This window comes from Pelodiscus sinensis, chromosome 10 (genome assembly GCF_052426305.1).
Source record: "Pelodiscus sinensis isolate ZL-2025 chromosome 10, ASM5242630v1, whole genome shotgun sequence".
Taxonomy (NCBI): Eukaryota; Metazoa; Chordata; order Testudines; family Trionychidae; genus Pelodiscus; species Pelodiscus sinensis.
Genome location: NC_143061.1, coordinates 30,586,720 through 30,608,464, shown reverse-complemented (window position 1 = coordinate 30,608,464; position 21,745 = coordinate 30,586,720). Strand labels below are relative to the sequence as shown.

Genomic DNA, 21,745 nt, shown 5'->3' with positions numbered 1-21,745 from the left:
CAAAGATGAGCAGAAGAAGCAGGAACCTGAAATGTATATAGGTGCAGTGCTCATTTGATTCATTTTATGGCTAGAGACTTAAGTACCACTCCAGGAATGAATGAAAATGTTGATGAAATTGAAAATACTTTACCACTTTTCTTCATCTTCACCGAAGAGAGCAAGATCCAAATTAAATTCTCCTCTATTGTGTACAATGGAATTCAGTGGCTGACTGCCTTTAACTTATTAAAAACTTTCCTATTTTGATGTCAGTTTGTGATGAAAATCAGAATAAAATAGATGGAATTATCATGGGCAAAGTAGCCTATATCACACACTAAATGGAAATGTAGAAGATATGCTGAATGTTGTGAAATCTATTTTCACTGCCTTAGACAAACTGCAGAAAGTTTCAATTGACTGAAAAGAGACATCTAACAACAAAAATTAAATTGCATGCAGTAAAGATGGTGGATCAAGCACTTACTCCACCTCAATTTCTTGCTAATATTATCAACTCAAAATATAAAATAGATGTCTGACTATTGAAGAGGATGCTGCTGCTATGACATTGCATCTAATCCAATCAATCATGCCAACTATAACAGATTTCAAGGCTGGAGTGAACCATTCAAGCAATACATGTTTGCTAAAGATATTTTAAAGAACATCACACCAAACTTGTGTAAGTCCTTGGCTAAACACCTGGACCTGGAGTTTATTGAAGTGCTAAGCTTTTGACAGCAACAGCCACTTCTGCAGACAGACAGAGAACATTTTCTTCATTTGAACTAATTTATTCATAGTTGAGAAACTGAATGGGAGCTGGAAAAAAAAAGACATTTTTCTCTCTTCCAGTCTATAAATAAAACGAAGGAGGGGATTAGATTTACTAGTTTTAAAAGTTTAAACAACAGCCTAAGTAACTTAAGAGACTGTGATTTCATTTTCAAGAGACTAAAAATATAGGGGAATACCATAGTACACAAGAGAAGCAGACACTCCTAAGGAGTTCATCTTACAGACATTACATCAAGAAACAATCTGGGGCAGGTGACTTCGCTCTACCCATTATGCCACCAGTGGGGGGGACAAGAGGATATAGAAGCAGTCCCAAAAGAATCTGCTGGCCAAAAAAAATCTGATCTCATGCATCCTGGGTGTATGTGCACCAAGAATGAACTCTAGTTGCTCTAACAGCAGAAGAGAGTTGTGCTAAACCTAAAGATGCTATAGACTAGCATTTCTAAAACTGAAGTCTCTGAACCCCTGAGGGTCCATGAGGAAATTCTAGTGGGCCTCTGGACCCCCTGATCAATTCCCACCCTGCCTTTCTCCCTCAAGTGCTTCCTAGGGCCCATATTCCACAGTTAAGGCAGGCTTATCTGCCCTGGTTCCATTTGGCTCATAGAAGCAGTCACCAGGTGCCTGCAGCCTCTAGGCACTTGGATAGCCAGGGAGGCACCAGGCCCAACCCTGGCCCAACTGCTGGCTCTACAACTCCCACTGGCCAGGAGCTGTGACCAATAGGAGCTACGACCAATAGGAGCTACAGGGGCAGAATCTATGGATGCTAGGCCAGCAAGTGGTGTCTCGCTGGCTGCCCACACACCTAGGGGCTGCAGGGGCCTGGCAGCCACTTTTTGGGTACTGCAATAAATGTTGCTGGCACCCCAAACTCCCTCCTGCAACCCAAACCCCTCACTCCCAGCACCACCTCAGATCCCTCATCCCCCATGCACCCAACCCTTTGCCCCAGCCTAGTCTCCCCTAGTCCCACCCCAGAGTCTGCACTCCCAACTGGAACCCTTACCCCTGCCCCCTCCTGCCCTCCAAGCCTCTGTCCCAGGCCAATGAAAATGAGTGACGGTAGGGAAGGGCAAGCAACAGAGAGAAGGGGGATGAAGCAAGCAGGAAGAGGGGGTTCCTGAAAATTTTAAAACTAAAATGGGGGTCCTTGGGTTGCTAAAGGTTGAGAACTGCTGCTATAGACTGAAAGTGGCTCATGCACAATCTCAGTCAGCTGTACTCTGCAAGCTGGTAGAAAAAAATACAGGATTTCTCCATTCAAACTCAGTGCTATCCCTCTCTCTCTCTGACGCCTCTCAAATAAGCAATGAAGATAGGAAGCAGGGGACAAAGAACAGACAAACAAAAGAGGATTAAAAATACATAAAAATCAACAGAAAATAAAGGGCAGTACTTAATTTCAGTACTTTATATGAAGTTTCACTAAAATCAGACTTTTAGCAGCCAGCTCTACTATTATTGCACAAGTAGTTCGGCCTTTTCCAATTTTTCTTTAAAAAAAAAGAATACAAAGAGTGTTATGTTGCCAAAGACAGACATAGAAAAAGGAGAGAATGTCTTACCTGCCCCTCCTCCAGATATTTCTGATGTCATTGACTCTTAGGGCATGTTTATACTGTGCCAGCTGACAAGGCTCCAATCCAAATCAGAATATCTATGCCACAATTAAAAAGTTCTTTTTCCCAAGCCTTGAGAGCCCAAGTCAGCAGACATCAGCCAGCACTAGATTTTTAATCGTAGCACAGGTTTTACACCTTCCTAAATTTCTGAGGGAACTGCAACTAGTTTTGCACAGATCACTGTCAACATACTCTGGTCATCTGAAGAAGTGGGCTGTGCCCACGAAAGCTCATGATACCATCTACATGTTTTGTTAGTCTATAAAGTACTACCAGACCATTTGTTGTTGTTTTTTTAACATACCACAGTTAAGCCTATTACTTACAGGATCCATTAAAAACACTTGTGAAGCAGCTGTTAGATTTAAACCAACTCCACCAGCTTTTAGGGACAGCAGCATAATGGTCGGGGACCCTGCATGGCTGTCTTGGAAGTGCTTAATTGCTTGTACTCTTTTCTTCCGTGTCATGGTTCCATCCAAACGAGTGAACACAAATCCTGATTCTCTGCAAAAGGAAAAACATTTATCAACCTTTGTGACAACAGGAAATACATATATTTACAAGCCTAACCTCTTCTGCGAAGTTTAAAAAGTTATGCTTTTAAGTCAAAACAGAAATTGAGAGACATGGATCTATACCACTAGACAAAAAGTAATGTGATTCACTAACATTCCAAAAGGAAAGCACATTTGGTCTATGAAATATCCATTTTAAATAAAATGGACATTTCAGCCACTGGGAGGTACAACATTTTAATTAGTTCAACTTACTTCAGTGGAGTTTCTATTAGAGACAGGAAAGTGGTGAACTGTGAAACAATCAGACACTTTGCAGCTGGATTCTGCTTCCTTAGGTCTATCAAAGCATGCATTAGAGCACTGATCTGAAATGCCAAAAATTAAGACTTATGCAGCAGGATTATGATCCCAGTTCTGTGGATATACTTCAAAGCTTTATACTTAACTACTGTACTGTGTTAATAATTGATAAAATCAATTAATTGAATTAGCCTTTAATAAACAGGGTAGTTCTAAAGAAAATGTGTTTTTTAGAACAACTCCTCAAAAGAAAATAAGGATTGGACAGTTTTTATGGTTACATGGTGGCTAGTGGGAGGTTGGCAACATTTAGAGAAAGAACTTCTTGGAGGAATTAGTATCAATCTAGTCTTGGTATCCAATGCATTTTTCTCCTACTAACAAGTGTCAATAACCTTCCTCAAGCAAGAAAGCATACAAAGAGGAAAGCTATGGAGGGAAGAACCCAAAGCAATGAGACTGAGATGAGGTTCTGGGGGAAGTAGGGTTATAGAACGTGAGGAGGAAAAGGAAGATCAAAGATTCTCTTTTGACCTGAGAGGAACAAACAGTGACCTCTTCCACTTTTGTGCCCAAAGGCCAAATATACTTATTCTTCAGCTTCTATAATGGTCAGGTTGGAGATATTTTTAAGGGCTCTATATATATTGACTTTGAAAGGGAAGTAACTTTCTTTCAAATTCCAATTAAGTTTGGTAAAAAAGTCAAATTCTGCAATTAAAAACAAAATAAAAAAAGAAATCCCATGAAAGCAGGAAAATTTCTGATTTGGTAGTAAGATCCTTGCATGCTGACAAAGTTGAGACTAAATAAACAGACATAACCAGCTAGGTAAACTAGTGAAATGTTTCTTTATACAACATTTGTGAAATATAAACTGTGAAGCTCATTTATTTTTCATTCAGGAAAATTAAGAATTTTCTAAAGAAATGTATACATTCAACCATTTTTAAAAAAGTTAAAGATGATTTACTTTTAGAAGAGCACACATCTTCAAAAGAAAAACACATTAGGTTTTCTGCTTTTCTGCTGAAATATTTTAATTAGCATACTCCAACCCCGCAAACAAACCTTCCCTAAGGGAGTTTTTAGATCAACAACATGATTTAGCTGCAAATTTAAACCAATTTTCTGTTTTCATATTGCAACTAAGGCTTATGGTAGGATGAAAATTCTATTTTAAAGCACTGAAAAATATTTCTATGTAGCATGCTAGATTTCACTATACAGTGGGAAGTTACTTTTGAACTGGATATCCATTCCTGATCACCCTGCTTTGCAATACTAGGATTTGACTCCTCCAGAGGGCATTCTACCAAATGTTCGACTCGAAGTTCATTCCTACAAAGAGGACATTTGGCATTTGGCTGTTAAAAAAAAAAAAAAAAGTGAATTGAACATTAAGAAAAGCACTTTCTTCATTTTACATCAAATTAAGAGCATTTCCCCCCTGATAAAATAGATTTTCACTTGCACATCAAAAGAGTTCTAAGATTGCCATCATGAAGTACATTCACTGAAATTGAGGACTGCATTTTCATTCACACACGATTCATTTTTCCATATGATAGAACACCTCGAACCACGTGACAAGACACTGAAAAAGCAAAGTGATTGTATCTGCCACACCATGAAGTCTATACTCATGTTTCCATTCTAATACTATTTTATTCACATTTCTTTCAAAATTTCTTATTGAACTAACATATTTATGTTTGGAACAACCTAAATATGTTTATTTTTAAACTTTGAGCTAAGTATCATTTAATCTTCTAGAAAAGGAAGGGAAGAGAAAACCTCTTTGTATTCAAAATATCAGAAGCAGAAAAATAAACCACTTTTTAAAAACTGAGTTCTTACATCTAGAACACTAAGGAAAAGACTCCTCTCCTTGCAGTTAATCTTTTATGTTTTATTTTTAAAGTTATGAACATCCCTGCCCTTACGCTATATTTAGCGGCAGATATTCGGACACTGACTGTCACTATTATAGGTACAAATAACTAAAGACACAATTTTATGCCTGCAAATATTTGCTCTCACTGAAATGGAGACCTGGTTAAGGCCAGGCCAAGAATTTCTCTATTAACATTTCCATGGGGTTGCATTCAACACACACTGCATGGATGGTCTGTGCTGCAGGAATGAAGGGCAAGAGCCCTAGTTCACGGTCTCTACAGAAGGAAAGGAAAACTTTTATTTAAAAAAAACCTAACAATGGCTTTAACAAAGAGAACTTCTCTGGTTGAAGATTTTGACTGCTGAAATATGACAACAGAGAATGACAGCCATGTAAGAAATAAAGTGTTACAATTCTGATGATATAAAATCCCCCCCCCCCTCCTCTGGCAGTTGACTAATACAAGACTACTAAAATATAATAGTGAAAACCTATGTTGTTTGTGGTGTAGTAGCTGTGTTGGTCTCATGGATTTTTTTTTTTAGTACACCAAATAGGTAGTGGGGCCACTACGCAACAAATGTGTTAAAGGAACACTCAAGGAAAACAAGGCCATTTCAGAGGGAAAAAATGAATACTTGGCATCAGTATTCACTACAGAGTATATGGGGAAAGATACTCACATCAGAACTATTATTTTGGGGCAACATATTTAAAGGACTGACCCAAACTGATGTGTTAATAGAAGAGGTTTTAGAACAAGTTAATAAACTAAACAGGGAAGTTTGCTGGACCAGGGGATACATGATTCAAAGATCTCTTTCTTGGGTGGTAATAGCAGATTTAGAATCCATCATTACGTATGAATAAAATTGGGATATTTTTTCCCACCGTTGATTACTCTGCCTTTATCAACATTGAATTTCATCTTCCATTTTGTTGGCTAGACACCCAATTTTACGAGACTCTTCTGTGAGTTCTAGCTGTTTGTTTCAGACTTCATTGTCTTGAATAATTTTGTATACTGTGTAAACCCCTCTGCTGGACCATGGATATTGCCTAACCAGAGAGCCCCTGGACCAGAGAACCCCAGGAGGTCCTCAGCAGGGAGGGACTGGTCACAAGGCCAGGAGCTGATGGACTCCAGGCTCTCCCAGGATCTGTCAGCAAATCGTCAGGCTCCTGAAAACTTCACCTCAATACATAGTGTCAAAAAGACTAACTGTTAGGAACTGTTACAAAAGGAACAGTAAGTAAGACAGAAAATATTATAAATGCCACTATAAATCCATGGTGTGTTCACAACCTTGAATACTGTGTCCAGTTCTCATTGCCCCATCTTGAAAAGGATACTGTGGAATTGGAAAACATTCACAGAAGAGCAACAAATATATATGTTCAAGCTTGGGAGGCTCAGGACATATCAGCCCCCAAACGCTTGGGGCTCCCAATCTGCAGCAGATCATCAAACACGCAGGGCAGCAACCAAGAGCCCAGGGCTGCTGGTGAATCACATGGGTCCAGAGCAGTCACCATGATTCGCCAGACCCTACAGTCAATTCAGTGTTCAAGTGTACACAGTGGCTTCTATACAAGGACAGACTAAGAAGATTATGGCTATTCAGTATAGAAAAGAGAGACACCTAAAGGGCAATATAATCAAGATCTATTAAAAATCAAGAATCGTGTGGAAAAGCAAATAGAGAAGTGCTATTTATGCTTTCACACAAAACACAAACTAGAGGTCATCCAATGAAATTAATAGGGAGCAGGTTTAATACAACAAGAGGAAGTACTTTTTCCACATGATGCACAACCCGTAGAACTTAGCAATGGGATGCTGTGATAGTGTAACAGTTCAAAAGTGTAATAGTTCAAAAAGAATGGACCAATCAATGGCCAAAAACCTGACAACCAGAAGCCCAGAGTGAAAGATGGAGTGGATCACTCCATAATGCCCTGTTCTATACATTCCCCCTGGAGCTCAGGTAAAGGTCACTGTTGAAGACAGGTTACTAAGCAAAATGGACCATGTCTGACCTAGTATGACTGCTTCCATGTGAGAGAGACAGGATAGGTGAGGTAATACCTTTTATTGGACCAGCTTCTAATAGTGAAAAGGATAAGCTTTCAAACAACACAGAGGGTATGTCTACACGACGGCTAGACGCGGCACGGGGTTCGAATTAGCCAGCATTTAAAAATGGCGCCAGCCGGCTTCATGCAAATGAAGCCCGGGAAATTCAAATCCCGGGCTTCATTTGCAACTGCGGATGACTACATTACCCCCGCTAGTTCGAACTAGCGGGGTAGTGTAGACATACCCAGAGTTCTTCCTCAGACCTGGAGTAAGTAACAGAGTCTGAGCTAAGCATAAGAGGTCTGACACATGCTGCAGAAGACCACTTAAACTTAAGTGGGCAATTAAGGATTAGCTGGCAGGAACATATGTGACAGTTTGCTGTAGACAAAAAGAACAGTACTTTTGTTTTTAGTGTTGAGAAGAGTTAGAAATTTAAGTTCCCAAGCTTGTCTTTAAATGCTGTTCTGCAGGCTTCCTCTGAGGACAGGTCAGATCTGGAGTAATTGCTTTAAGTGATACAAGGTTTTTGTCTTACCATTTTTCTATTAGAATTCATTTGACAAATTACATCATGGAACAGATCACCCAAATACCTCTGAACTTTCTGCAGCACAAAAAACAACAAAGCCACTGACAGCACATCCTTAGTTGTCATCTACCACTCCACAATGGAACCCACACAGATAACATTAAACAAACATAATCCATATTTGATGGGAACTAGTGATGTAAAGGGTTAACCGGAGAGGGGCGGGGGGCTGGAGCAGCTCCTCACCCACCATGGCAAAGGGTTGCTTCAGGCCTGGGTACATCGCAAGCAGAGGCTGCTCTGGTCGCCCTTGCCTGTGGCAAGTGGGCTGCAGGTAGGGAATGCTCTGGCTGGGCTGGAGCAGGCCCTGTCTGTGACAGGGGGAGGGGAGCACTCCAGCAGGCTCCCCTGCCTACTTCCTCTTTAATCGGTTAACCTGTTAAACATTAAACGTGATTTTACATCCCTAATGGGGACCACACAGTGAAAGAAATATTTACCAAATATCCTCTTCTGGCCTTTAAACACCACCCAACCACACCTAGCTCATCAGAAGCTCCCCTGCCCACAGGCCAAGACACAGTAACTCAAAGCAGTATGAGACCATACCAAAACAGATGCAAGCATGCAGACATATCTCCACAGCTACAATGTTCAATACCCCCAACAAATCAGTTTCACACATACAGAATGGGAAGCGACTGTAGGAAGGAGTACGGCAGAAAGGGATCTAGGGGTTATAGTGGACCACAAGCTGAATATGAGTCAGCAGTGTGATACTGTTGCAAAAAAAGCAAACATGATTCTGGGGTGCATTAACAGGTGTGTTGTGAGCAAGACACGAGAAGTCATTCTTCCGCTCTACTCTGCGCTGCTTAGGCCTCAGTTGGAGTATTGTGTCCAGTTCTGGGCACCACATTTCAAGAAAGATATGGAGAAATTGGAGAGGATCCAGAGAAGAGCAACAAGAATGATTAAAGGTCTAGAGAACATGACCTATGAAGGAAGGCTGAAAGAATTGGGTTTGTTTAGTTTAGAAAAGAGAAGATTGGAGGGGGGACATGATAGCCATTTTCAGGTATCTAAAAGGGTGTCATAAGGAGGAGGGAGAATACTTGTTCATCTTGGCATCTGAGGATAGAACAAGACACAATGGGCTTAAACTGCAGCAAGGGAGGTTTAGGTTGGACATTAGGAAAAAGTTCCTAACTGTCAGGGTAGTCAAACACTGGAATAAACTGCCCAAGGAGGTTGTGGAATCCCCATCTCTGTAGATATGTAAGAGTAGGTTAGATAAATGTCTATCAGGGATGGTCTAGACAGTATTTGGTCCTGCCATGAGGGCAGGGGACTGGACTCGATGACCTCTCGAGGTCCCTTCCAATCCGAGGATTCTAAGATTCTATGAAATGCACCTTTCAAGACGAAGGAGTCTAACGCATCAAGTGCACCAAATGCCCCAACCACCAAGTGTTGAAAACGCATAATCAATATGCTCTTGAATGAACTTCCATGGAAAAATTATAATTTAAAAAACCCCAAGAACATTTTTTACAAAAAAGTCTAACCTCTCAGTTCCCCCTCTCAAAGAAAACCTGCATAATACCTTCAAAAAATGAGCCCAGGATCTTAAATTTGTAAGTCATCTCAACATTAAAAACCATGCACTTAACAAGACTTACCCGTTGTCACACCTTGTATTCAGTTCAGATACAATGGCTACCTTCTCAAGTCCTGAGGAAGATATGTCTGTAGCTTGAAGCTGTCTCTTACACCAGCAGAAATTGATCCAATAAAAGATACTGCCTAACCTACCTTGCCTCTCTGTTTTCACTTTCTTATTCTATTATTCCCCAGCCTTCGACTCAGCTTACAATGGGTAAAGAAAATAGCCTCGCCAATGTAGTGAAGGTAGCCTCAGAATGAGCTCTTATAAAATGATTAGCACCAACGTCTGGTGACAAAATCGAGAGAATACACATGCCTCTGATCAGTGAATAAGTATACAGTTTAAACAGATGTCAGCTAGCATACAAAAGGTTAGTGAGTCTACATGCTGCAGGGGGAATTTCAATATTGCTGGAGCTTCCAAGTGATCTTTTTACTCACTTGCAGAGATTACATACAGACCTATCAAAAAGGTTCTGTTTTATTAGGGTCTTCCAGATGACGCTAGTGTTTGTTTTAGTTACTGATTTATTTTTTTTTAATTTCCAGTGATGTAACTTCCGTTAAACAGTACAATAGAAACATCTCAGTCAAATAGTAAAGAAAAAACACACACCTTACTTTTCAGATTCACTATTAATTGCTCATCTTCAAAGACAAAGTGATTGATTTATTTTAAATGCAGTTAGAGAACATGCTAGCAAAATACTTGAAGTATACATACTATATATCCCCAGTGATAGTCCTGGAGATACACACAGTACTATACATGGTGCCATTATATTCAATTCAAAGACGCATAGCGTATCAGTAATCTCAAAAAGTTATTCCTATTTTATAATGAGAAAAAACAAACAATGACTGGTAAAATCTGCACTGGAAACAGCTATATGCACATCCAAAGACTAAATTTTGTCCTTACTTAGGCTATACCGATGGATGTTATGCCTCCTATAATACTCTTTAGCCTTACAGATGCTCTGTATTTATTAATGTTTATGATTCGCTATCTGTAATACAGCATAACTTCCACTATGGAATACGTTGACTGATATCAACAAGAGTTACATCAGGGATGATTATAGCCCACTGCCTCCACAAATTCTATACAGTTATCAAAACAAACGGCAGATAAGCTTCTGACTGTCCAGATTCAATCCACGTTGCTTTTTAGATTTGTCACTATGATTAAATGCAATAAACAAAATAGCTAACCTGTTCACTTTGGATGACTTCACAAATACATGGTTTACAAAACACATGTGCGCAGTGTGTTATCACAGGAAGATTCAGAGAATCCAAGCAAATTGCACATTCTTCATCTGAGCCAGAGCTCAGAATTAATTTCATTTTATTTACTAACTTCTCACGTAATTCTTCAGGAGTACTATTGCCTAATATATAAAGAAAATAAAAGTTTTGTAAAACTAAAAATCATTTTACACATGGAGCCAGATCATCGGCATAGTTCCTTTGAATCCAACCAAACCATGCTGATTTACACAACGTGAGGATCTGGCCTAAGATTCATTAAAAAAAAAAAAAAAAAAAAGTAAAAATGGCAGAAAGTAATACAGCATTATTCTTGATCAAACAGAAAACATTAAGAATAGTCGAGTCACCTCAGAATAAACTTAAGATATCCTAAGTACACACTGGTCAGTACATGATGCAACATGCTCAGTGACAGTAGGAAAAAGAGCATCATTTATGGAACAGCAGTTTTCAACAATGAGTCTATTATTGAGATGTTGGTAGCTACTCCATAGTTGAGACTGCACTGTGATTTATGCTTAAAAGGAGGAACAAACCCATCTGTTTCACACTAATTGAATGGAATCCACAAATTTAACACAGTAGAACTCTATATGGAAAATTCATGTCCTATGATTTTTTTTTCAGGAATAATGTTTAGCATCATTTTAAAATGCTCTTTGAACTTTTGGCCCACTTACTCAAATTTCTTTTTTTCCAGAAGTTCAAAACTCTTCCTACTGATCCAGATGACACCTCAGATGCAATTTTGAAATTTTAGAACTGATCATCAAAAGATATTTTTATATTCAGGATATTTTAAACTGGACTGTGCTAAGAGCAGTTAAGGGACCTATTCAAATCCAGCAGCTACTTTCCATTTTCTGAAGTTACAGGGGCATCTGCCTCTATAGTGGAGCTAAACACTTTTGGCAAAAGATCATGGGGAAAGAAAAACCCACAGCTTGCAACTCCACTGCAGAAGCAGTTGCTACTTTTGATACAGCTACAGAGCTGTCCCCATACCTCATTCATCCTCTTGTCCTCAGAAGGGGAGAAATAGGGCCAAGACAGACCTACCTTAATGAACTTTCAATGGCTCAGCAGAGCAGAGCCATGCTCTGATAAGCCTCCTACAGTGCACTATACAAGAGCTTGATTTTGGCTACCTATCTTTGTGACAGCAGAGCTGTCAGATTCTCCATGACCCTCTATACTGTCTTGCTCCTCCTCTTCCCCCAACGTACTTGCCGGCCATATTCCGCCTTTAAATATGTACTAGTGGTGATAGATCTACATATTAAAAGCAGAATATAGTAGGAAACGAGGACACGATGGCTAGAGCAGAGAGAGCAATTCAGGCTTTGAAGGGTACTGGGGAGGAGGAGGCCAGGATTGGGAGCAATGCATACAGATGGAGGCAGGAGAGACAGTTATGGGAAACATCAGGCCTTTACAAAGGACCTAGAGGAGATAATATGTATTAATGCTGAATAGCTAATCACAAAGCTGTCAACACCAATACATACTCATTAAATCCTGGTAAATTCCCCTACCATAAAAAATAATGAGTAGTCTTGTGGCTCCTTAGAGATTAACAAAAATATGGTGCTACAGGACTAATCATTGTTTTTAAAGTTACAGACTAACATGGCTACATGTCCCATCCGAGACAAAAAACAAAACGTACCTTAAAAGTTAAGTTTGCTAGACTGTACATCCAAATGCTTACAAAAAGCAAAGAAATATGCAGGTAAGCCATTCAACATCCTCCTATTATCTACATGCTACCCCTCATACTATATACATGGGTCTATTTTCATCCTTCAATCAACATGTAGTTAAGGAGATATTTAAGGATGACAATGGGAACCAATGAGTGAACTGTAGATGGATTGTTGAATTACTTAGATGGATATTTTCTTCTTTTCTGTGGGCTTGCCTTTGGTGGTATATGAAGATAGCATATATAAGTTAAGGAGAGAGGGCAAGGGGGTATGTTTTAAAGATCAATCTAAAATTCAAAATACTGTAGGTAGAACACATCAATATAGTCAATCACAGGGTAAATGTTTTTGTCTGTAATACAGCAGGTAACAAAAAGCCTACCGGTAATATTTCTACTCTTGGAACTTAAATGTAAATGCTGTTACAATTTTTAGAATGATATACAGAAAATATACCTCTCACCTATTTGAAAACTAGAAGATGATGCATTTGTGCAAAGATGAGGATGACAACACAGCTGCCTCAATCTGAGCAAGACACCAAGGACATCTGCATAATGTGCCAGAATAGTTCCTTCATTAAAATACCTGAAGAACAATTTTAATATTACAGTGTGTAAAACACACGGTCTCAACATATGAAATCAGTGACAATAAATCGTGTCCTATTCTTAGTCACTTTTACTTGTTTTTCATGCAAAGCATGCCTTTTCAGCATGTTATTTTTTTTTTATGCATGCACACCAAATGGAAAAACTGGAGGACTACCATTTACCCTAACAGTGGTGTCCTGAACATTAGGGATATCCCTGAATCTGACCCAGACTTTCATGACATGGTAGCCAATTGCACTCTATACTTTCACTCACAGAAACTAAGGACTTCTGAATGTTTGAATAGTCTCAGCTATTTTTTATTGTGTAGATTTTCAGAGAGGTGAATGAACTTTTAATAATCTATTTTACATTGGCCCTGGTTCTCCACTCATCCACTCAACGTAACTTCACTGAAGTAAGTGGGCTTGCACCAGGTGAATTTGGGTCACCAGCTAATATAAATCACGTCTGAAACCTCATGCAGTTCTTTTTTAGGTGGGTGTGCAACTGCTTGTGTCTTTAATTTTGTTAAAGTTGTGAAACACAAAAACAAACACTAAGACTCATTTAATTCTACTTTTCTCCTGAAATACTGAGAGCGAATTAGGAATTTAAGTGAGTAGTCAAGTAATCAACTACTCAATAAGCCTAAACCTATCAGGAAGTCGAGTAATCGACCACTCGCTCATACAGAAGTGGCAATGGGGGGAGGGGCGGCGGAAACAGAAGCCGGTGTTGGGGAAGCTTACCCCAGCACCATCTCCCCAGTGCCACCTCCTCCCCCAACCTGCAGCAGAGGCTTCTCCAGCAGCAGCACCTGTCCGTGGCCAGCCCCGGATGCCAAAACAGGGACTGCTGCTAAAGCAGCCTCTGACCGCGGCCAGCCTGGGCCACCAGGGACAGTGGCTGTTGGACCTGGCGCAAGCCAGGACCGATCTGAGCCATCCCAGCTCACGCCAGTCAAAGACCGCTGCACCTCTGCGTTTTAAATGTAGTAAGAGCAGCCAACAGGAGCTGCACTGATTGCCCACCAGGGACCGACCATGGTGAACCACATCTAACCTGTGAGCTGCTTATTGCCCACTCCTGTGCTAGAATATTCTTCATATTCTTCCTCATGCTAACAACTGAACAAATCAACAGTCATTGGCAATTATTCATTTAGGGCATACTAAGAGTGAAAATCATGGGGATGGGGGGGGAGAGTGAGTTTGGTCTGCTTTAGATTAGGGATGTGAACAGATAACTGGTTAATGAGTACCCAGGAATAGCTCACAACAGGCAGAGGGCTGCTCTAAGAGCAGGGAGTGAAGGGGGGCTTGTAGCAGGATCCCGTTTAATTAGTTAACCGGTTAAACCTAAGGTTTAACTAATTAACTGGATTAACTGTGATTTTACAACCCTACTTTAGTTACATTTTGCTATTACAGCTGGAGCAGTAGTTTTCAGAAGTCAGACTAAAAAAAGAACAGATAACTCTAATAATAACTGCACAGTTTAGTTTCTATCTACCTGCTAATAGCAGCTTTGCCTTCATTCTTCACAGACTGATAGATTTTTCTCTCTTCTTCTGTAAGTGTAACATACTGAATGAATACCTTACGTTCCGGTAATTCCAAAACAGGCTTTCCATTAATTTTGCTTGTTTTTGTTCTTCTCAGAGTGATGTTTTTAATTAGGGACTGTAAACGCCTAGAAAGACACATGAACCAGTATTTAGTAAAACAAACTAACAACAAAATTTTGTACACTGTCAGCAACCTTTTCAAACCAAAGAGCCAAACTACATAAAAATTCACAACAAGTGGTCAACAGAGAGCTGTATAAGAATGCCCATTTGCAGGGCTGAAAATATACTATGTAATATTATTGATAACTGATAAAGATTAATAATAATATAAATGAAACATTTACTCACAGCCTTTATTTAATGGGACTTCTGCTGCTAAATCTTTTCACACATTTCTTTGAAATTTACATCATAACTGGTTAAATCCAACTTTATGCATGCAATCAGGCTGTCTTCTGTCAATCTTATGGCAGGGGGCTGGTGACGCGGGGGTGCAGAAATCTTGGTTGGGATGTACGAGGCTCAAGGCAGGAGACTGGGGTGTATGGACAGACTCAGGGCACAAGGTTGGGGTGTGTAGAGGGGCAGGAGTGTTATGGCATGGATCTGGGGATGTGGAGGTGCAGGACTATGAGGATGTGGCGATATTAGGGGCTCAGGGCAGGGGGTTCAGGTGTATGATGGGCTCAAGGTTGGGGGAGGGTTTGCAGGAGTGTTGTGATGCTGTGTCCAGATGAGGGCTGGGCCCCAACTGGGGGCTCTTGGCCAGGCTTCATTTTTAAATAAAGTAAAATATTATGTCCAACACAAAATGTTTCAGTGTTGTTTTAATTTATGGCAGGAGTGGGGAACCTTTTTTGTGGACCACTGACACACAGAAAAATCAGTCGGGGACCACACAAGTGAGAAGCAAAAAGAAAAAAACATCTCCAAAAATCCCCAATCCTCACAGATGTGACCTCTAGCTCAAACACCTCACTCCCCTGGTGCTCCAGATCCATAGTGGGGGGGACGGGCAGGAAAGACTGAGGTTCAAGGCCTCAGGCCCTATTTTCTCTTGTGGTTTCAAGGTTAGTGGATTTTGTGGGGCCCCCTAGAAGGGGATAAATGGGTGGGGTCTGGCCAGAGGGCAGGAGCAGGCTGGGAGGCTGGCTGCCCGGCCGGGGGGGATTCTGGCCAGAGGGCAGAGAGCAAGGGGGATTTGGGGCAGGTGACTGGGGATGTCTGGTCTAGGGTTGCCAGGTGTCTGGTACTGAACCGGACAGTCCGTTATTTTCGCCTCCTGTCTGGCAAAAAAATTCTGAAAATACTGGTCACCTGAAATGTCCAGTACTTACTGATTTTTTTCCTGGCCAGGAGGCGAAAATCCCAAGCAGTTTGGCTCAATACAGAGGCAGCCTGGCAACCCTAGTGCTGTCCAGCCCAGCGCAGGGAGGCAAGACGGCAGGCAGCCACCGGCAGCCTGTTAGGGCCAAAAAGCCTCACCACGCAGTTTTTAAAGGGACCACAGTGTTTTGTATTGTTTTGCTTAACAACTCTCGGGGTCCTTTTTTCTTTTTGCTCAACAAACTTTTTCCTGGCTTTTTTTTGTTGTTGTTGTTGGTTTGATATTTTTTCTGAAACCATCTGGCAACCCTAGGGACCGGGGGGAGGAGGGAGAGGAAATGAGGGCATTGGGGTCTTAGCATAAAGGTGTGGGGAGGTGCTTACTTTTTTTCACACTGCGTGGCAGGCACTGTGTAATATACCTCCTGCTGCTCCCATTTCCTGGAAGCCTCCAGAAAAAATATGCATGGGAAGCCTCCAGGGAAGTGTTTCCCAGGGGACAAAAACGGCCAGTGTTCATGGAGCCATTTTGGCTGCTTGTTTCCTGCATGTGAGGGAAGGAAAAGAGCTGTACACCGAGACTTTTTTTGCTCTGCTTGTTCTCTGCATGGCAGATGGGGGGGGTAGGGGTTCGGGGCTCTCTTCTCTCCCACAGGAAGCCAGAACTGGCATTCTAATCATGCCAGGGGCTGTAAGGCTGTAGCACCAGTGCTGGCTCCCTGCTGCGGAGGGAGCAAGGAGGGACTGAGTTGGGTTCCAGAAGAGCCATATCTGGCTCCCTAGTGAGCCATAGGTTGCCGGCCCCTGGTATGACTGATTCTTATGCATAAAATTTGAGTTTGATAATACACTATACTGCACTAATATTAAGCTATATATAATATATTACATTTTACAACCAAAGTATAAATAAATCTCATGAACCAAAAATGCACATAATGTTTAAATTAGGGACGTGAAAGGTTAACCAGTTAATGGGTTAACCAGTAAGCATCACCCTTAATGGGTGATGCTTACCTGTTCTGGTGATCTGGTGAGGGGGCCTGCAGCAGAGAGGTCAACCCTCCCTTTAATCGGTTAACGGATTAAACATGCTATTTAACTGGTTAGCCAATTCAACGGGAATTTACACCCCTAGTTTAAGCTAAGTACAAATGCATAATGCCATGAGAGCAGGGGACTGGACTTGACCTCTCAAGGTCCCCTCCAGTTCTAGTATTCTAGGATTATATAAGTCTGTCATAATGCGTTAACAATCAACTATCACATTTACTATCCGCAAACATTTTGGAAGCTCTTCATACCTGAGTCCCCCTTGCTCTCCCAGCATGACAGGGCGCTGGATTGTTCTGTGCCACCACTCTCGATCAGTAAAAGGTTTCAGTTTTAAAAAGGAAAGAAGAGACCACAAATCCTTTAAGGAATTCTGGATAGGAGTGCCTAAAATAAGAAAAAAAGAATCCAGAAAATCTTAAGAGCCAAACATACAAATTTGATTAAAAGAAGTAGTCCACCCTTCCCCCTCCACAAGGGGCAAGGTTTTAAAACACAGAGCACAGATTATTGTTTTTTCAAGATTGAGCCATGGATCCACTATGTGAAATAAAGTACTGGTTTTCACAAAGAAGGCAATGTTACACTAGCATACACATTTCCAAAGGAGTCTTTCTGAAGCTATTTTAAAATATAGTAGTTTTCCCCCACAGTTTCACTTAAATAGAAAAGGCATAATTGAGGAAGAGCTACAACTAGCTAACAAAGATTCTAACCCATATATAATAATGGGACAACACATTAAAATCACTCAGATAACACACACAAGGAAAATGCAAGAGCTATCATAAAAAAGAGTTAGAACTTGGTTATTTCTTTAAGATCATTTCATCTCTTTACAATGAAATTTTAAATACACCCTAACAGCTCATGATAAAAAAAGACTAATTCTCTGTCCAAAGTGGCAGTCTCAGCATCTACTCTAGAAAACCTCTGAAGTAGACCGACAATTGGCTGAAACTATGTTTGAAACTTAGAAGAAACTGGTGGTTTGAGAGTCAGGGGAATTCTAGATCACAGCAGTTTTGACACAAAAGTACTTGTTTATTAAGACTGATAGACATACAATGTTACTGAATGTGTGTTCCTTTTTCATAGATTATGATAATCTAGTCTCAGAGCTCTCATTTTTAGTCCAGTCACATTACAAACTCTCTAGGCTTTTTTTTTTTTAAATAGTTTTCAGAACAAAGTTTCAGTGCCTCACCCCTCCTTACAAGACATGCAATTTGCTGTAGTAGGAATTCAAAAACAAAATACAACAAAACTATACACAGTGGTTTAAGTAAAGAAAAGCAAGTATAGTGAAAGTTTTCCGTTTCTAGGATTATTTTTAAAACAAGCAAGTTTTAAATATTGAAGAATTCATACTAGTTGCATGCAAATCTGAAAAAAATGTAGTCAAAGTCATCTCCAACAATATTTTCTGTCAGATGAAAAGATAGCTTCAGCCCAAACTGAACACAAAGTACCAGAAAACAAAAAACACTCTTAAAAAAATTTGCATATCAATTTTTCTTAAGAAGATAAATGAATAACATGACTGAGTCTTCTTTTTCTAAGAGAAATACTTCAAAACACTCTGAAATGTGAGACTTGTGAGAAATCTATACTTTGCAAACACTACAGAAACTTGAAGGCTGATCTTGTGAACTGATACTAGGAATGACGAAGAAGAAACTTTTGGCCTAGGAAAGAGAATGAGAAAGATCACAGTCTGGTGCTTAGGGCATTCATGATGTGGGAGACCCAAGTTCAAGTTCCTGCTGGAATGATTTTCTGAATGTATAGAAAGTAGAACAGGAGAAAGAGCAAGAACCAAACCAGAATCTCTCATAGCCCAACGTTAGGGCACAATCCTGTAATGAGAGACAAGGAAGACACCCAAATGTACAAAATTTAAAAAAAAAAAATCATTGACTTTTTCCTGCAGCCAAAAAGGTAAATATAGCGGTAGGGGCCCGCCAGGAGCTAACCGTGGTGGACCAGATGCAGCCCGAAGGCTGGTATTTACGCATTCCTGCTGTTTACGGTTTGCAGTTCACTTAGGCCGCCGTTCAGACAAATGATTATTTTCTATTGATTTAAGTCAAGCACACGCTTAAATGTTGTCCTGAATAAGGATATTTTCCTGAATTAGGGATGAAAGTGACTAGTCAACTATCTGATATGCAAAAGCTCGACTAGTCACTTCCTCCTACCCTTGCTGCTTCTAGCAGAGACAGCGGGAGGCTGGGAGCTAGAGCCAGTGCTGGGGGGAGATGGCTTAAAACCAAGTTTCCCCCCCAACACTATCTTCGCGAGGGGGCAGGGAGTAGCAGCTCTGCCTTTTAAATGTATTAAGAGCCTGTCAGCTCTTAATACATTAAAAAAGCTAAAGTGCAGCAGGAGGGACCCAGTGCAAGCTGGGACAGCTGATTTAAAAGGCTGGTATGCAGGGGTAGGGGAACCTGCACGAGCCAGGAATCAACTGTCCCAGCTCTCATTGGACCCATCTTACAGCGCTTTAGTCTTTTAAATGTATTCAGAGCCAAAAGGCTCTGAATACAATTAAAAGGCAAAGCCGCAGCAGAGTTAGCTCATGGCCTAGGAGCTAACTGCGCTGCAGCTCTCCCGTTTATTGACTAATCCATCGACTAGTCAATTAGTTGGTTAAACTAAATTTAACAATCTTATCCTCAATCAAGGCCTAAATTAACAAAACACCTGGGTTTCAAAGAAATTCAACATGTGGTTTGGTGCATCAGTCACTCACTACTTTGCTGATAATTTAAACTGCAGTTGAAATAATAACATTATTTTAAATAGTTTAGTTTAATTTGGTTGCATTCTCATCAACTTTTATAAAGATGATATGAGCAGCCATTTTCGATTTATTTCTAATTCGGTATTGAGGACCTATGAAAAACTCTGTCATTACTTTTTCAAAACTGTTTTAAGATCTTTATCTTGAACGAAGATTAATTTAAGAATATTCCAAAATAAGTCTGAACTTAGAGCCCAACAGCCAACATAAATGTTAGGTTTTCTGAATAAAGACAAAACGAAAATATTTCTTTAAAAATACAGTGTCATTGTAATACAAAAACAAAAATAATGCTTAACACTACAATTACAGCAGTGTAAAACATTTCACCTGTCAGTATCCATCTCCTCTGTGCCTCCAGATTTAACGCAGCTTTAGTCAGCTGAGCATTTGGATTTCGAATAGTGTGCCCCTCATCCAACACCACTCTCAGCCACTTTAATCTGTGTAACAGGCTATCAGTTCTGCTCTGAAATACAGGATCAAAAATAAAATTGTAACTCAAACAAATAGATATGTTTGCAATTATGATAAATAGAGCTATAGACTTAACAGACATAGCAGAAGTGAGGTAGATTCATTAGGACAGATTACTAATACATGAAAGCATATTCATTTTTAATCTTGGTTACTCAACAACAAAAAATAATAAAACCAGTAATGTGAAGAACCCCATCTCTTGGATTTAAAGAAGCCTTGGAAATGTACATCAAGTTCTTGGGACTAAGAGGATGCAAAAGGGAGACCAGAGTAATAACACGGAAGCCAGATCAGACAACAGAAGAGTGGGAAGCATGCTACATGATAATAAATTAAATAGGAGGGGACATTTCAAAGATCTGATACTAAATCCTTTTTTTTTTTTTTTTTTTTTTTTTTGAAAGAGACTTGAGATTTGCAGGAAAATTAAGCTAAGCAAATCACATTCCCTTATTCAGGAAACCATTACACTCCTCAAGAAAAAAAAAATCAGTTTTTACATATATTCATTGACTGTGCAACTAAAAAGCTTTACTGAAGCACCATGGCGATGTAATAGAAAATAGCAGGCAGGGTTGGAACGATCTCTGCAGTGGATCTAACAGAGTAACTAATAGCAGTAAAAGGTGTTAATCCTTAGTGTGGATCTACACTAAAAAGGAATGGGACACTATGCCAGAGTGTTTAGCAGATTTTTTGTTGACACCTGAGGAAAAGTGAGACTCGGGAACCTTGAGTTTCATTTATTACGCTATATAATAAAGCACAGCACACCACTTCTGCCAATCTCCCCCCACCTTTCAAGCTCAACATCTTATTTTCTGTCCCAATCCTATGGCCCTAACATCATGGCTATTTATCCCAGTCCCACTTCCCTTGTCTATCCTATTCCAAACCCCTTGCCCAGAAAATCCTTGCCTCATCCATCAGGACTCCCCCATCGGTTATTTGTCCCTACTTTCATCCCTCTGCTCAACCCTAGTTTCCATCCATTCTCCAGCTTCCTGTCCCCACTCTCCTTACTCACATAGTCCTCCATCTTTCTCCCCAGGGCCGTGTCCAGACTCAGGGGTTTTTTCGGGAAAAGTAGCCTTTTCCCGAAAAAACTTCCCCTGCGTCCAGACTCAAGCCGCGTTCTTTCGAAATTATTTCGAAAGAACGCGGCTTTTCTTTTGATGGCGGTAAACCTCGTTTCACGAGGAAGAACGCCTTCTTTCGAAAGTTCCTCTTTCGAAAGAAGGCGTTCTTCAATGTAAAGAGGCCGTCTTCGAAAGAGAGCATCCAGACTCGCTGGGTGCTCTCTTTCGAAAAAGCGGATTTCTCTTTCGAAAGAAGCCTGCAGTCTAGACATAGCCCAAGTCTCCAAATGCTCTCCACTTATATTCCCCATCCTGACTACCCTCCAGAGCTCCTCCTTCCATCTCAGTGTCCCACACTACCTCCAGCCCTTTGTCCAAAGTCTCTTTGTCCAGCCAGTCTTGTTCTATCTTTGCCCTCTGTTCCCCCTACCTTATTACCTTC

At 40.4% G+C, this 21,745-nt stretch overlaps 1 protein-coding gene across 3 annotated transcripts in view; it reads right to left on the bottom strand.

Annotated features, from left to right (window-relative positions):
- The window catches only part of HLTF (helicase like transcription factor), a 111,423-nt gene that overhangs the window by 6,866 nt on the left and 82,812 nt on the right, over positions 1 to 21,745 (bottom strand). For all 3 annotated transcript variants that reach the window (XM_075937692.2, XM_075937690.2, XM_075937691.2), the window contains exons 16-23: positions 20,075 to 20,213; positions 17,190 to 17,325; positions 14,502 to 14,681; positions 12,857 to 12,981; positions 10,628 to 10,806; positions 4,474 to 4,599; positions 3,185 to 3,297; positions 2,738 to 2,918 (exon numbers count right to left, since the gene is read on the bottom strand). In XM_075937692.2, coding sequence (XP_075793807.2) covers positions 2,738 to 2,918; positions 3,185 to 3,297; positions 4,474 to 4,599; positions 10,628 to 10,806; positions 12,857 to 12,981; positions 14,502 to 14,681; positions 17,190 to 17,325; positions 20,075 to 20,213 — 1,179 coding nt within the window. The remainder of the gene's footprint in view (positions 1 to 2,737; positions 2,919 to 3,184; positions 3,298 to 4,473; positions 4,600 to 10,627; positions 10,807 to 12,856; positions 12,982 to 14,501; positions 14,682 to 17,189; positions 17,326 to 20,074; positions 20,214 to 21,745) is intronic.